Source organism: Apis laboriosa, unplaced genomic scaffold (assembly GCF_014066325.1).
Source record: "Apis laboriosa isolate Shangri-la unplaced genomic scaffold, ASM1406632v1 scaffold26_cov146, whole genome shotgun sequence".
NCBI lineage: Eukaryota > Metazoa > Arthropoda > Insecta > Hymenoptera > Apidae > Apis > Apis laboriosa.
The window spans coordinates 5380738-5395301 of NW_025222592.1; the positions used below are offsets into that span (position 1 = coordinate 5380738).

The following is a 14564-nucleotide window of genomic DNA, read 5'->3' on the forward strand; positions in this document are numbered from 1 at the left end:
TTTTTTTTTTTTTTTTCTTCTTATCAAGCGTTTGGGTTAGAGAAATTAACGAGCCAAATCTCCTTCGGGATAATTGCGCCATTTTCATTGGGTTACCGGGCGCAGGCATCGCGCCAAACACCCTATCGATTTTTCCCTTAATTATCGCATTATATCGTTATTAAACGTCTCGTGACTTTGGGCTCGTGTTTAAGGAGGGTGCTATCGCGGCAATGATCAGCTTCGTTGGCAAACGTTCAGAAAACGATGTACAGATACTATTACATACTCGTGTCATGTTCTCTTTATCCTAATTAACCTTCCTTCCGTCGAGGATCGTGGAATTTCTATTTATGCTTTCTGGAGATAGATCCAGATTGATCGTCACGTACGCAACGGTCGAATCGAAAAGTACGTAAAAGAATTAATAAGGAAACGTATGGTATTGCGACACACGATGTATTTCGCAACACGCGATATTTCGTTCGCTCGAAATCTATTATCGTTTTGATTCATTCGTTAAAAAGAGATTATTTTAATCTTAATTCGACGGATGACATTGAGAATCACGCATCCGAGCAACGATACGTCACGGAATTATATTTCGTTCGAGATCGAACGAAATTAAATTCTGGAATCCACGTTATTGTAATCGAACGAAATTGGAAATTATGGATGAATGGGGAGAATCGATCGAGAGGCCGAAGTTGCTGCGTCACGTAAATAATAGAGTAGTTGGGATTATGCTTTTTGACCTGGTTCAAGAAGTTCACGGCACGTGATCATAAGGGTGCGGTTGTTCGCCGAATGTTCCTCTCAACCCGAGTTCCTGTTAAGTGGAGGTTTCTCGGTGAATGGGTCGAGGAAACGGGAGTGAATGACGCACGATATTTTCTTTTTTAACTTTTTTCCCCCGTTCCTCTCTCCTCCTCTCTTATATCGTTGGAAGGGGACGGGCGTAGAGCGAGGTGTGGAAAGAGAGAAGAAATAGAGATCTCTTTGAAATCTCACGCAGATGCAGGCGGTGTACAAACTCCCACAGACACACAGAGGCGAGAGCTTGCAGCATCCATTAAAATCAATACCGGCAGCGTGGTTGGCGCGAAAATCAAGAAGGAAAGGAGTTCCTCTCCTGTTTACCTAGACGCAGGCGCACTCGCGAATCTGGAATGTGCCGTCTCTTCGCCTCTTCTTCGAATTCGATCTCGTTCTAAACGATTATTCCAGGATCGACGATTCAGATTGATTCGGGGCTCGAGGAAAATGGATTGAATCGTTCTTAGAACGATCTTAGAAAATTGTTCGTTACGTAAGAAGATTCGTTTGTCGTCGTTTTGAGAAGCTAGGTTTTGAGAAGAGCGGTAGTGGTGGTGGTGGTGGTGGTGGTGGTGAACTTTGCAGCGTTTCGTAACATTTACCTCGGCCTCCTCGTTGGACTTAATGAGGCCTGACGAGGGCTACTTATCATCTGACGAAGAGAGAACGTCTATATGACGGTAACAATGACAGTAACAAGTGTTTGCTCGCTGGTTGAAGGTTCTGGAGCGAGAAGTGTTTGCACATCCGTATCGAGCAGGCGCGAAGAAGGCGAGGCGAGCAAGAATCTCGAGGCACACGCGTTTCTTCGATCGTCCTTGTTTCGCGAGAAAATAACGTAACGATCCTTGAACGGTAGGAGCGGTATCGATCCATATACGAATCAGATGCTTTCGATGCAACGAAGGAGAAATGCAACGAGGCTCGTAATCGTAAGGCTAATATTTTTTTTTACCTGCTGCAAATATACACGAATAGAACACCTAGTCGGTCCCTGTAAAAATTTCAAACACACCTCTTTCCTTCTTTCTCTCTTTCCACTTCTATTCCTCCCCCCCTCCCCCCTTGCTATTTTCACCACTTCACCCCGAATATATTCGAATCGATATCGAAACGATTATCCAAGGATTACTCGTATCACTAGAAAATCCCCCGAGCTTTCACCCAGAATAGAATCCACGCCTATTCCATCGATGCGATTTTCCCACTACGACAACGACTCGTCTCGCCACTACGAGTCTCTCACGCCCACGATACGATCCCGTTGTTAAATCCGTGTGTGGGAAATGGGACGGCGACCGATATAATCCATTGGCTGGCGACATGTCCACAGCGCGATCCCCGCGCAACACTCACCAGTGACGTTGTCCTGATAGTCTTCGTCGACGTCGTCGTCGTCGTAGTTGGATACGCGCACGTCATCATCTGCCGGTAATTGGCGAGTCAGGCGATCCGGTCGCGTGCCGCGGCAGGTGCAGCCGGACACCAGGCAAAGTAGGCAGATGAGCAGGAGCCAGGAACGGCAGCAGGTCAGTCTCAGGGCGGAGGGAAGTGCGCTCATCGCCCCCGCGGCGCGAGTCAACCCCCGAAACCGACCACCGGCGGCGCATCGACATCCTTCCCTGTCGCCTGCCCTCCCCCCTCCCGCCCTCCTGCACGCCCTCTCGCCCTCGACGCCTCTGACGACCGCCTTATATCGCGTTCAACGTTTCTCGTGGAGAAAAAAAAAAAAAAAAAAAAAAGAACGGAAACACCACGATCGAAACCAGCCTTCTCCTCGACCCTTTTCAACGACCTACCCCTACCGCGATCCTTTTTCTCTTCTCTTCTTCTTTTTTCTCTCTTTCTCTTTCTTTTGCGCGCGAACGAGGGCGCGAACGAGGCAAACACACACGCACGCACGCACGCACGCACACACACGCGCACAACCTCGACGATTCTTGTCTTCTTTCAACTGTCGGAGGACGACACCACCGCGGTGTTCTCTCGGTTCCGTGCTCCCCCGTTCACTGACGCCTTCCTTCCGCCAGCCGGTCGACCACCACCGCCACCACCACCACTGCAGCTGCGCGATGCCACCCGTTCACCCCTTCCTCCCCCCTCCCTGCGCGCCGCGTCGATCGAGATCAGGGCTGCTCGCTCCGCCATCGCCCAATCTCCGGTCAGGGGGTTGAAGTATTATTGGTTTGTTACCTTTCCAACCGCCTACCTTGAAACGATCCCAATTTTACGTGCACGATCGTGCGCACCCCCCTTCCAGGGGGTGGTGGTGGTGATTTCTCGTGCGTGCCCGTGAGATGGAGTAGAGTTTCGTGGAGAGATTGGTCGTAGGATCGAAGGATTTAGATCGATACGGATACGATCGGGGGTGTGTTAATGTTTGATGACCTTTTAGGGGGTTGATTCCGGGATCGAAATGAAAAATAGAAATGTTGAATATGTGAAAATGTTGGTCGGTTATAAAGGTTATACGTTTGTCGAGCTTATGAGTTAAATCGAGGTTTAAATTGGACGGAATAAATTTATATTGTAAGTAGAGTGCGGATGTTTATCCATTATGCGTATTGTGTGTATAGAAATGTATAATCGATGATATTTGAATTGAAAAATTGTACAGTCTACTTATATGTATATATACATATATATAGCTCGATAATTAAGAAGTTATAACTTTTGATCGAAATGTATTCGATGACGATTATGAAAGAAGGTGCATTGACAGAAGTCATTTGGCTCCGTTCGATGTCTGTAAAATAGTGCTACGATTGATGGAATATAGGTTTCACTATTCCTTTTGAACTCATCGATTATATTAATTTTACATAATATAAAAAAATAAAAAAAGAAAAACATCTTTGCTAAATATAAATAAATTCCATCAAAATTAATAGAATGTTCGTCATAATGTTTTGTTACATGGATATATGTACGCGTGTTAATCGTGCGCATTTCATTAGCCTTAAAAACATTCAATATAAAAGGACAAAAGTCTCGTTCCAATGTGGATAGAAATATTTAATTCTAATTTATTGTGCGTTAATTTATCGTTCGTAAATGTAAATTAATACGAAGAATCATCGTCTCGTTCCGAAATCAAATACTCGTTTGCCATTGCTTCTTGTAATACGTTCTGCACGATGGCTGAAAAAAAAAGAAAAAACGCGTTTCGTTATAATCTATTCCGCAGAAAAGTCGCGAAGGAAAGTTGCGAACGACGCCCAATGATTCATTATCGATTACACAAACTGCGTAAAAAAAAAAAATTAAACGAGAGATATATCACTCGATTTTTCCAGTTCGCGACAACAAAAAACGGAAATGTGGCGACACGCTTTATCTCGTCCCGAGTTCCGGTCCTCCACGATCTTTCTCGCGTACGCATCTTATCGTACAAATTTTCCCATGAGTATCGCTCGATTGTGCTATAATATACCTAAACGCATCTTTTTTCTTCGATGCCTATAAATCACGAAACACGCTATCGTCACGACCGCCATTATTAAAACTATGACCGCTCCTAACATTCCGCTCTGCATCTTGAACGCTTCACCATCCGTTTCACCACGATAGCAAGAAGATTCTACTGGAATAGAAGAGAATCGGAATATTAATAAACATAACGTCTCGACGTCGAAATCTTTCGTGTCGAAATCGATTCGTTCGAAATGCATACCTGTCTCGACGAAACAGCCAATCGACGAGTCGTCGATGGCGAAACAATAACTCTCGTTGTTCGTCGTCCCGTTGCATCGATAGCAGAGCGGCGCGTAACGTTTAGCATTCGTTAGCGTGTTATTCGTATCGTTACGAATCGTGATTCTGTAATAATAATCTTCTTTTAAAAGTCCGAGTTTCCTTCGAGCGTACGCCGATACGACATACTCACCCAATGAGATTTTCATCGTCGGGATTCATTACCAAGATACAGAGGGTGGATTGGTTGCATTCCGACCCCGTCCATCCGTAAGAACATTCGCACGGTTTCTCGTCCTCCACGCAGACACTATAGCCTTTGCAAACCTTCGTGCACGTGGGCACGCGTTCCACGCACGTACTATCACCGTTATTTCCACTCGACTCGAAACCCTCGTGGCATACGCACTCGTTCGGAGCCACGCACTCCCCGTTTTCGCACCCGTTCTCGCAAAATGGCGCACAGTCGTATTCTTCCGTGCGGACGAAACCTTCCCAACATTGGCATACATTCGGCGCTACGCAGGAACCGTTGCGACAGGACACGCAGACGGGTTCGCAGAGATCGTCTGCACCCTTCGTGAACCCGTCGTTGCAAGTGCAAACATTGGGCTCTGTGCATGTGCCGTTCGCGCAGTTTTGATCGCAAACAGGTTCACAGGCCGAGACGATCGTGTCCTTGTCGAGCACCTGCGTTCAAACGAATCAATTTAATCATTATTTATTTAGAAACCAACGTATAAAAAAAAAAATCGTTTGCGCTCACTTCGTTCTCCTTCGCGGTCATATCGATCATCCGATATCCTTGGATGCAGTTGCAAGTGTTGGGCGCTGCGCAATGGCCGCGAGGCTCGCAAGGAAGCTCGCAAACTGGCTCGCACACGTGCCTCATCGTGTCGTCTCCTGTCACTCTGTAGCCATCGTGACACGTGCACATGTCGGGCGCCGTACACGTCCCGTTCACGCAAGCTTTCTCGCACACCGCTTCGCACACGTATCTGGAATCATCCGGTAACCCGTATCCAGGATAACAGCTGCAAACATCCGGCGCGATACAAGTACCCATCACGCACGGTTCGGTACAGTTCGGCTCGCATTCCCCGTTCTCGTTTAACTGGTAGCCTGGGTCGCAGGTACATACGTTAGGCGCCGTACATTTCCCATTCAGGCAAATTCGCTCGCACTTGGGCTTGCAAGCGAACAGATCGATATCTTCTTCCATCACGTAACCGTGGTTGCACGTGCAAACGTTCGGCTTGGTGCATTTTCCATTCACGCACGGTATTTCGCAGATCGGCGTGCACGATGGTAAGTCGGTATCGGTGTCGCTCTGTCGATAACCCGAATTGCAGGTACAGCGGTTCGGTTCCGTGCAACGCGCGTTGTGATTCGCACAATCTTGGACGCAAACCGGCAGACAGTATAATTTGTCTTCGATCAATTCGTAGCCGGCGTTGCACGAGCATTGATTCGGTCTCGCGCAAAAGCCGTTCGTGCAATTGCTCTCGCACAGGGGCTCGCACGCGTGTTGCGTTTGTCCAATAGGCGAATATCCGTTGTCGCATTCGCACGAGTTTGGTCTCGTGCACTTTCCGTTCACGCATTCGGGGTTGCATACCGGTTCACAAACGTCACCTCGATTCTCGTAACCGTCGCAACATCTCGTCTGGTAATGCCATACGCGGACTTGCTGGAAACCGAGAATAATTCGCGTGAATAATATCGACGAGAGACGACTGGAAAGTAACGCAATCTGAAAACGAAGACATTCTCGCGAAAATTGAATATAATCGTAAAGTAGCATCGTTCAAAGTTAAAATATATGTAAAGAAGTGAAATTTTTGCCGATTGATTTCGATCCCTACAAGATATTTCTCGTCGATAAAAGAAATATTTTACACGTAATTTTTTTATAAATTTCAATTTTCAAATTTAAAATCAGAATTATCGATGAATCTCCTAATCATAACATGTGATCAATTTTGCGAATCATTACTCGTGCAAAGATCTTGGTAATATTAAGATTTCTTTTTTTAAATAAAAATTATAAAATTCCTTCAAACATAAAAATTGCGTTACTTTTGCGTCATTCTGTTTCCGTGGTTTCTAACGTTCACGATCTCCTCTCTCTTACATCGATCCTGTAATTGGTTCGAGTCTTCGTTTGATGGAAGAGACCCCATTTCCTGACCTTGTACGTTTCCGTGTAGGGCACGTATCTTGATTCCATGCGACTGAAAAATTATCGCTCGTAATTTGTACACGCGTCAAACGCATATTACATAAGTTTATAGCACGTGCAATAAATACCTGATTTGCACGTTGCACACCGATCCATTTTCACCGGTCAGAAATAACGCCGTCGTGACGAGGTTCAAAAAGACTAAGCAGCCTAGGCATCTCATATTTTCAATCCGTCCTTTAGCACAAGCGATTCAGTAACTGCAACTGATACGCTTACGAGTTTACATTATATCAATTATCTGTCTCATTCCAGCTTGTATTCCGCGTTATCGATACGAGACAGGATGCTTGCGATATCATAGCATATTATCGTATTCTATTCGAAAGAAAATTTGCATTCGTCGATTAGATCGAATCCGGAAGTGACAAGTATTATTCAATATAGCTACTCTTTTTTTTTTTCTCTCTTTTGTACAATTCTTTTTATTGATTACAATAATTTAATCTATAAATTACAAACGTGTGATGAACGAGAACTCGTCTTTCAACTGTTCTTCTTCTCGGCTCGATTCTGCATCTGCATCGATGTTGGCGTATTATCTGCATTTTGTAAAATTTATAAAATTCCATCGCTACGTTTATTACGTGTAATCTAATCAATTACCTAGAGAAAATTTCCTCTTTCTCACGTTTCGTGTCAGCGAATAGATCACGATGGCGCTACCGATTATAACCATAGCGGTACCCATAGCGATCCCACCTATCGTTACGTGATTCGAGAGTAACGCGTACACTCGACTGCAATTAGAATCTATAAAAAACAGATAGATATAATCGTGAGCAGCGTATCGAGAATTTACTATTCGAATCGAATTTCTTTATACTCGTTCGTATATACCGATCAGACAGGCGATCGTATCGTTCCCCATGCCGTCCTTCCTGTACTTTCCATTGCACAAGGTTTCGTTCTTCAAACAATCGTGATAACACGATGGACTGTTCGCGAACACGTAATCAATCGTATCGTTCGCATCGTACTCTATGTTCCATCTGAAAAGAAAATAAATAAATAAATAAATAAATAAATTCGAGGAAACCGCATTGCGGTTCCCAGCATGGATCAACAAAATATTTAAATACTTCGATATTTACACGTTCAACCGTTCTATCCCATTCTCCATCACCAACACGCAAAATCTTGGCTCCTCGCAATGCGTCCCATCCCACCCGTAGAAACAATCGCAAGTTCTGTTCTCGATATCACAGATCCCACGGTCGTTGCAATTGTCTCGACACGCGAGAACGCACTCGCCGTTATCCTCCTTCACGAAGCCGACGTTGCACAGGCAGTCGCCAGGTGCCACGCAGCTTCCATTCGAGCAATTCTCGCAATACGGCTCGCAGACGGTTCCATTCCCTCGTCTCGCTTCGACGAAACCTTGGTCGCACTCGCACACCCCGGGTCTCGCGCACGTCCCATTGTCGCAAGACTCGCACAACGCGAGATCGCACCGAGCTTGCCCGTCCCTTTTCGCGTAGCCCGCGTAACAGGTGCACGCGTTCGGGGACGCGCAGGTACCGTTTCCGCAGTCGAATTCGCACACGGGCTCGCAAACGTTGGATAAAGTCTCGTTCCAGTCCGTCGCCCGCTTGTAACCCAGCTCGCATTCGCACGTGTCGGGCGCAACGCAGATCCCATTCTCACCGCACGATTGCTCGCAAATCGGCTCGCAAACCTTGCTACCATTGCCTTCGGATGGACCGTAACCTTCGTCGCAAGTGCATTCATCCGGTGCGCTGCAGTATCCGTTCACGCAAGGCTGTTCGCAAACAGGTTGACAAATATTCGAGCCGATTTCCAACGATCGATAACCTACATCACATTTGCACTCATGTGGACGAATGCAATATCCATTGGTGCAATTCGGCTCGCAGATCGGCTCGCAAACCTTACTACCATTGCCCTCGGATGGACCGTAACCTTCGTCGCAAGTGCACTCATTAGGCGCGCTGCAGTATCCGTTCACGCAAGGCTGTTCGCAAACAGGTTGACAAATATTCGAGCCGATTTCCAACGATCGATAACCCGGGTTGCACTTGCACTCGTGCGGACGAATGCAGTATCCATTAGTACAATTCGGTTCGCAGATTGGCTCGCAAACCTTGCTACCATTGCCCTCGGATGGACCGTAACCTTCGTCGCAAGTGCACTCATTAGGCGCGCTGCAGTATCCGTTCACGCAAGGCTGTTCGCAAACAGGTTGACAAATATTCGAACCGATTTCCAACGATCGATAACCCGGGTTGCACTTGCACTCGTACGGACGAATGCAATATCCATTGGTGCAATTCGGCTCGCAAATCGGCTCACAAACATTGTTATCGTCCTCGGATGGACCGTAACCTTCGTCGCAAGTGCACTCATTAGGCGCGCTGCAGTATCCGTTCACGCAAGGCTGTTCGCAAACAGGTTGACAAATATTCGAACCGATTTCCAACGATCGATAACCTACATCACACTTGCACTCGTGCGGACGAATGCAACGCCCGTTGATGCAATTCGGCTCGCAGATCGGCTCGCAAATATCGGTGTTATTGTTTAGCGGTTGATAGCCCGTTTGACACTCGCACTTGTTCGGCTTGCTGCAGTATCCGTTCACGCAGGTTTGTTTGCACACCGGTGCACACACGTGGTAATCGTGTTCGGATAATTCGTAGCCGGGATCGCAGCTACAGACCCCTGGAGCGTCGCAATACCCGTTCACGCAGCCTTTGTCGCACACGGGCTCGCACACCGTCGCGTTTTTTGCCGAGTATCCATCGTAGCAAGTACACGTGCCAGGCGCGGTGCAAGTTCCGAAGCGGCATCCCTGGTTGCAGGTCGGGTCGCAAGTGAAGGGATCGTCCGGGTTTGGGTGGTGGCCATCGTCGCAGGTGCACTGGTTGGGAGCGGTGCAGCGGCCGTTGTTGCAAGGTCGTTCGCAGAACGGTTCGCAGAGATCGGACGCGCCTTTTAAAAATCGATAGCCCGGGTTGCATTCGCAGATATTCGGGCCACTGCAATACCCGTTTATGCACTCGTGCTCGCAGATGGGTCGGCAGATGGTCGTGGTGAGGTTGGTCGTGGAGTGTTCGTAGCCTGGATCGCAGCTGCATACCTCCGGCGCGCTGCAGTATCCGTTCACGCAAGTTCGCTCGCAGATAGGCTTGCACTTTGATCGATGAGGAAAAATAAAGAGATTTAAAAATAAAAATTTCCACCATCTTTCTCGAATCGAGAAATTGGATCTCTCGGTGAGCGTTTCAAGTATTCTTTTTTTACGAAATATTCATAAGGGAGGACTCGAATTTTAACCTTCCAGGTTTCACGGCTTATTGAAAAGCGTACTTACGCTCGTCTGGCTCCCGTTAACGAGACGATAACCCTTGTAACAAGTGCAGATATTGGGGGCAGTGCATTTTCCGTACGGCTCGCAAGATTGCTCGCAATGTGGGACGCAAACGTGTTGCTTCGTGTAATCCTGTTGTATGTAACCGTTGTGACAAGTGCATATGCCAGGCTTCGTACATTTCCCGTTCACGCATTTCAACACGCAGATTGGCTTGCATTGCTGTTGGAATCGTTCAAATTGAAAGAAATAAGAAAAAGAATAAGAAATTTGCCCCAAGAATTTTTCGACAGAATATATCCGTATTAATGAAATTGTGATTAATATTGCTAAAATGTTTCGAACGATCGAGTGTCTCGTCTCTTAAATTTATTGTTAATTGTTACGAGTAATTGACGAAGTCAGAAGAGTTCTCGTTTCGGCAAAGATATCTCACGAATTTATTAACACCCTGATGTTTATTATTTACTATTTAAACGAGTTACCAATGTTAATATATCTATCGTGCAACGCGTTGAGAGGCAAATTGTGAATTGTCAATTACGTATTATTATAACAAAAGTAATACAAAAGTAACTAAAATTTAATTCCACGAAGAAAAAAGTATATAAAAAGTATAACGTTTATTCTTCGTAATAATGGTACACATTATAGGCAACTATGGAATTCTCTCTCTCAACGAACTTGTTTAATTTACTTCACGTTGTTTAAATTGTAATTTCTCTTAAAGTGCACTTGTAACTAACGTAGAATCAATATTCTACAATATACATACATGGTTAATTCTCTGATAACCAATATAGCAGGTGCACGTGTCCGGCGAGGAGCAATAAGCGTGTTGCTTTTCGCAGTTTTCGGTACACACTGGCTTGCAGATATTGTTCTTGTCCATTTGATACCCGAAATCGCATTGGCATACGCCTGGCGCCACGCATTTTCCGTTGACACAATTCTTGCAATACGGCAAACATTCGTTCTCCGTGTGTTTCACGTATCCTTGATTGCATTTGCAATAATTATTCGGAAGGCATTGGCTATTCAGGCAAGATGGGATGCAAACAGGTACGCAAACATTTTCCTTACGTACGTATCCCTCGCAGCAGTGGAGGTCGATGCGGTAGGCGCTATAATACTGCGTAGAGAAAAATTTAATCGAATCGATTTTGCCTCGTTCTCGCAGTTGGAAAGTTTTACCAAGAACGAAGAGAATTTTTACCTCCTTGCGGTAATTCCAACGATATTTTGTCTCGTAGAAAATCCCCCATTTACTGACTCTGTACGACTGCTTGTACGGGACGTCTCGCGTCGCTATGAAACTACGAGAAGAGTATTCGATCGATCGATTTTCTTCGGGCACGCCTCGATCAATTTATCCGACAACATACCTGATTCTTTGCGTACAAATACCTTGGTTCTTGTCTGGGAAGAGTATCGTCCCGGTTACTTTGAAAATAACGGGGAGAAAAAGTACAAATACTTGGAGAAATGCGAGATGCATGTCGAACAGTTTCTCAGTATTCACTGGCGCCGTGTCATATGGCGCGTATAATCGTGTCCTGCGACATGATAGAAACGAAACAGGATGTCCAGCGATATCGCTTCCCTAATAATCACAATTCTTAAAATAATACGCGCATAGCGCTGTTTCCGTATAAGTATATGCTCTCTTTATTTACCAATCACAATCGTGTACGTGTACAAAGATAAAAAGGACGCTACGATCAAAGCTGTGATCCAACAACCGTTTTGAATTTTCCCTTATACATCAATTATGGCACGCGCATACGTTATTCGCAATCGTACGACGCATATATCTTACTCGTGCTCCGATAAGGAGCCGTACAATGAAGAAGAAGAAAAAAAAAAAAAGAAGAGAGGAAGAAAATAATAATATTGTTATCAACTCAATAAGCGGGGACGCATCTTTGTCTGCCCTTGACTCCAGTCTCTTTCGTGAAGCCAGGGTTACAGATGCACAAATTGGGGGCCGTGCAGACGCCATTGTGACATCCACCCAGGCACACGGGCACGCATCTCGTCCTCGTCACATCCGAGGGGCTGATAACGTAACCACGCTTACACGTGCATTGATTCAAACCGGTGCACTCCCCGTTCAGACACGGGAACTCGCAGAAAGGCTCCCCCCTTCCCGACGAGGAGACACATTTACCGGTGTTTGAATCGAGCACGAATCCCTGGTCGCAAGCGCAACGATCGGGGCCAACGCAGACACCGTTCGGCCCGCAGCCGTGCTGGCATTCGGCCCGATCTCGATTCGAATTTGCCGTCTGACTTCTCGATTCCGGGCACCTGCCCGTCACAGGATCGACGGCCATCCCGTAATCGCAGATGCACATGTCGGGGCCGACGCAGAGCCCATGAGCGCCGCACCCGTTCCTGCATTGGAACGAGTTGGAGAACGGGACGCACCTCTTGGTGTCCGGATCCAACTTGAATCCAAGATCGCAGGTGCACTGGTTGGGGCCGACGCAGTGCGCGTTCGGGCCGCAGTCCAATTGACAATCCGTGGCCGCCCCCGGCTCACCGATCCCCGCCTTCTTCGCGCATCCGCCGCTTGGATCGCGCGAGTAGCCGACGTCGCAGTTGCACACTCCAGGGGCAACGCATTCGCCGTTCGTGCATCCTTGGGGACAATCCGGCACGCAGTTGTCGTTGCCGTCCAGAGTGTAGCCCGGATTGCAATCGCAAAAATCTGGCCCAACGCATTTCCCGTTCGCGCAACCTCGGGAACATATTGGCACGCAGCTTTTGCTCGCGTCCACGGTGTAACCTGGCTTGCAGGCGCAGGCACCGGGCGCAACGCAGTCGCCGTTCACGCAGCCCAGGGGGCATTGCGGCACGCACTTGTTCGAGACGGGGTCGAGGGTGAAGCCTGGCTCGCACTTGCAGACCCCGGGCGAGACGCATTCGCCGTTAACGCAACCTCCACGGCATTCCGGCACGCATTTGTTGACGGGATCGAGGGTGAAGCCTGGCTCGCACTTGCAGACCCCGGGCGAGACGCATTCGCCGTTAACGCAACCTCGAGGACACTCCGGGACGCATGCGTTGCTGCCGTTGAGAACGTGATTCGGCTCGCATTGGCAAACGCCGGGGGCGATGCATTTGCCATTGACGCAGCCCGCGGGACAATCGGGGGCGCAGTATTCGGGGTCATTTGGAGGATTGACGAATCTGAAAGAAAGAATAAACACGGATCATGGTAGGAAGAAATTCATCTAGGCGCGTTACTCGGTATCTCGAGTGTGGATCATCGATGCGCCGTCGATTTACCCTTCGTGACAAGTGCACACCCCAGGAGCCGTGCATTCTCCGTTGCGGCAACCGTTCTCGCACACGGGCACGCATTTAGCGTTCGTTCCCTCCATCCCTGGCTCGAGTTGGTATCCGGGTCCGCATTTGCACACGTAGGGCGCCACGCATTCGCCGTTCACGCATCCATGAGGGCAGATGGGCTTACACTCGCCGTTCACCTCCTCGTAGCCCAACATGCAAGCGCACACGTTCGGCGAGAAGCAGTAGGCGTACTTCTGGCAAGCTTGCTCGCAGTAAGGCCCGCAAACACCCTTCTGAGCGATCCATCCTGGCGAACAGCTGCACACGTTCGGCCCTGTGCAATTTCCGCCCAGGCATCCCTCGGTGCAGATCGGGTCGCAGGCACCGGAGTTAAGGTTGCGCTCGTAGCCGTCGCAACAATCCAAAATCGTTATCCATCCACCTTTCTGTTAACAAGAGAAAGAAAAAATGGAAAAGAGATGAGAAATTATTTTTCTTATCACGCTCGTACGTAAGTAATTAAGATCTATCGAATTATATTCTGCGTCCTTGTCTCAATAATAATACGTAAGATACATATAGAAATCGTATAATGTATTTACCGTGCCTTCCTGAGAAGTCATTGGAAGAGTGTTATGAAGGAATTGACCTGTGGCGTTCAATTTGACAGCATCTTGGTAACTGAAAAGGAAAAAAAAGACGATGAATTCGCATCCGTTTGGAAGAAACAACATCCCGACTTTCGAAATTTTCCGTATATCGCTCACCGTATTCTCTTGTAGCAAAGTCCTTGCGCCATCGTGCTGTTCACGGCGAGCTGGGATCGATCATATTGGGCACGGTGACGGCCACCTTTCACACCTTCGATCGCCAAGGTATCGGATACCAACAGCGCCGAAATAATGTAAAAGCAGGCGTGCAACATTTTCGACATGTTGAATGCACGAGTATCGGTGATTTACTGGTTTCTTATTTTCCATGCGCGCAGGATTACATCTCTCTTCCGATAACATTAACCGCGGCGGGGTCACCGTCTTTTTTTTTTCGTTCGATTACGTAGCTCTTCTTTCCATGGAAGCGATTATTAGCACAAGTAACACACCAACGTACATACCAACGTTCGGACAATTTTTCGCTGTATCCCTCTCTCCTTCCCTCCGTCTCATTCAGATTCTCGAGAGAAGATAATGGAATTAAATTCCAATC

At 47.3% G+C, this 14564-nt stretch overlaps 3 protein-coding genes across 8 annotated transcripts in view; all 3 read right to left on the reverse strand.

Moving 5' to 3' along the window:
• The window catches only part of LOC122713913, a 12276-nt gene extending 9511 nt beyond the window's left edge, over window positions 1–2765 (reverse strand). For 4 of the 5 annotated variants that reach the window (XM_043934747.1, XM_043934746.1, XM_043934744.1 and 1 more), the window contains exon 1: window positions 2152–2765. In XM_043934747.1, the coding sequence (XP_043790682.1) occupies window positions 2152–2356 (205 nt within the window). In that variant the 5' untranslated portion in view covers window positions 2357–2765. Of the gene's footprint in view, window positions 1–734; window positions 1135–2151 lie in introns of those variants that run through there. The other variant, XM_043934749.1, reaches the window with a different exon arrangement.
• Window positions 2766–3357: 592 nt separating this feature from the next.
• LOC122713909 (tenascin-like) lies at window positions 3358–7015 on the reverse strand. 2 transcript variants are annotated; one of them, XM_043934738.1, is made up of 7 exons: window positions 6799–7015; window positions 6623–6722; window positions 5255–6178; window positions 4682–5178; window positions 4469–4614; window positions 4229–4378; window positions 3358–3936 (listed from the first exon to the last, which is right to left on the reverse strand). In XM_043934738.1, the coding sequence occupies exons 1-7, from the start codon at window positions 6891–6893 to the stop codon at window positions 3857–3859; spliced, it is 1992 nt and encodes a 663-aa protein (XP_043790673.1). In that variant the 5' UTR covers window positions 6894–7015; the 3' UTR covers window positions 3358–3856. The 2 variants fall into 2 exon arrangements, with proteins under 2 accessions (XP_043790673.1, XP_043790674.1); XM_043934739.1 differs by having other exon boundaries at window positions 3359–3936; window positions 4229–4375; window positions 6799–7014.
• Window positions 7016–7117: 102 nt separating this feature from the next.
• LOC122713941 (fibrillin-1) lies at window positions 7118–14471 on the reverse strand. The gene is made up of 12 exons (XM_043934782.1): window positions 14126–14471; window positions 13961–14039; window positions 13356–13804; window positions 11981–13256; window positions 11447–11664; window positions 11278–11377; window positions 10837–11193; window positions 10065–10283; window positions 7825–9884; window positions 7571–7722; window positions 7337–7483; window positions 7118–7272 (listed from the first exon to the last, which is right to left on the reverse strand). The coding sequence occupies exons 1-12, from the start codon at window positions 14290–14292 to the stop codon at window positions 7217–7219; spliced, it is 5280 nt and encodes a 1759-aa protein (XP_043790717.1). The 5' UTR covers window positions 14293–14471; the 3' UTR covers window positions 7118–7216.
• Between the last annotated feature and the right edge of the window lie 93 nt (window positions 14472–14564).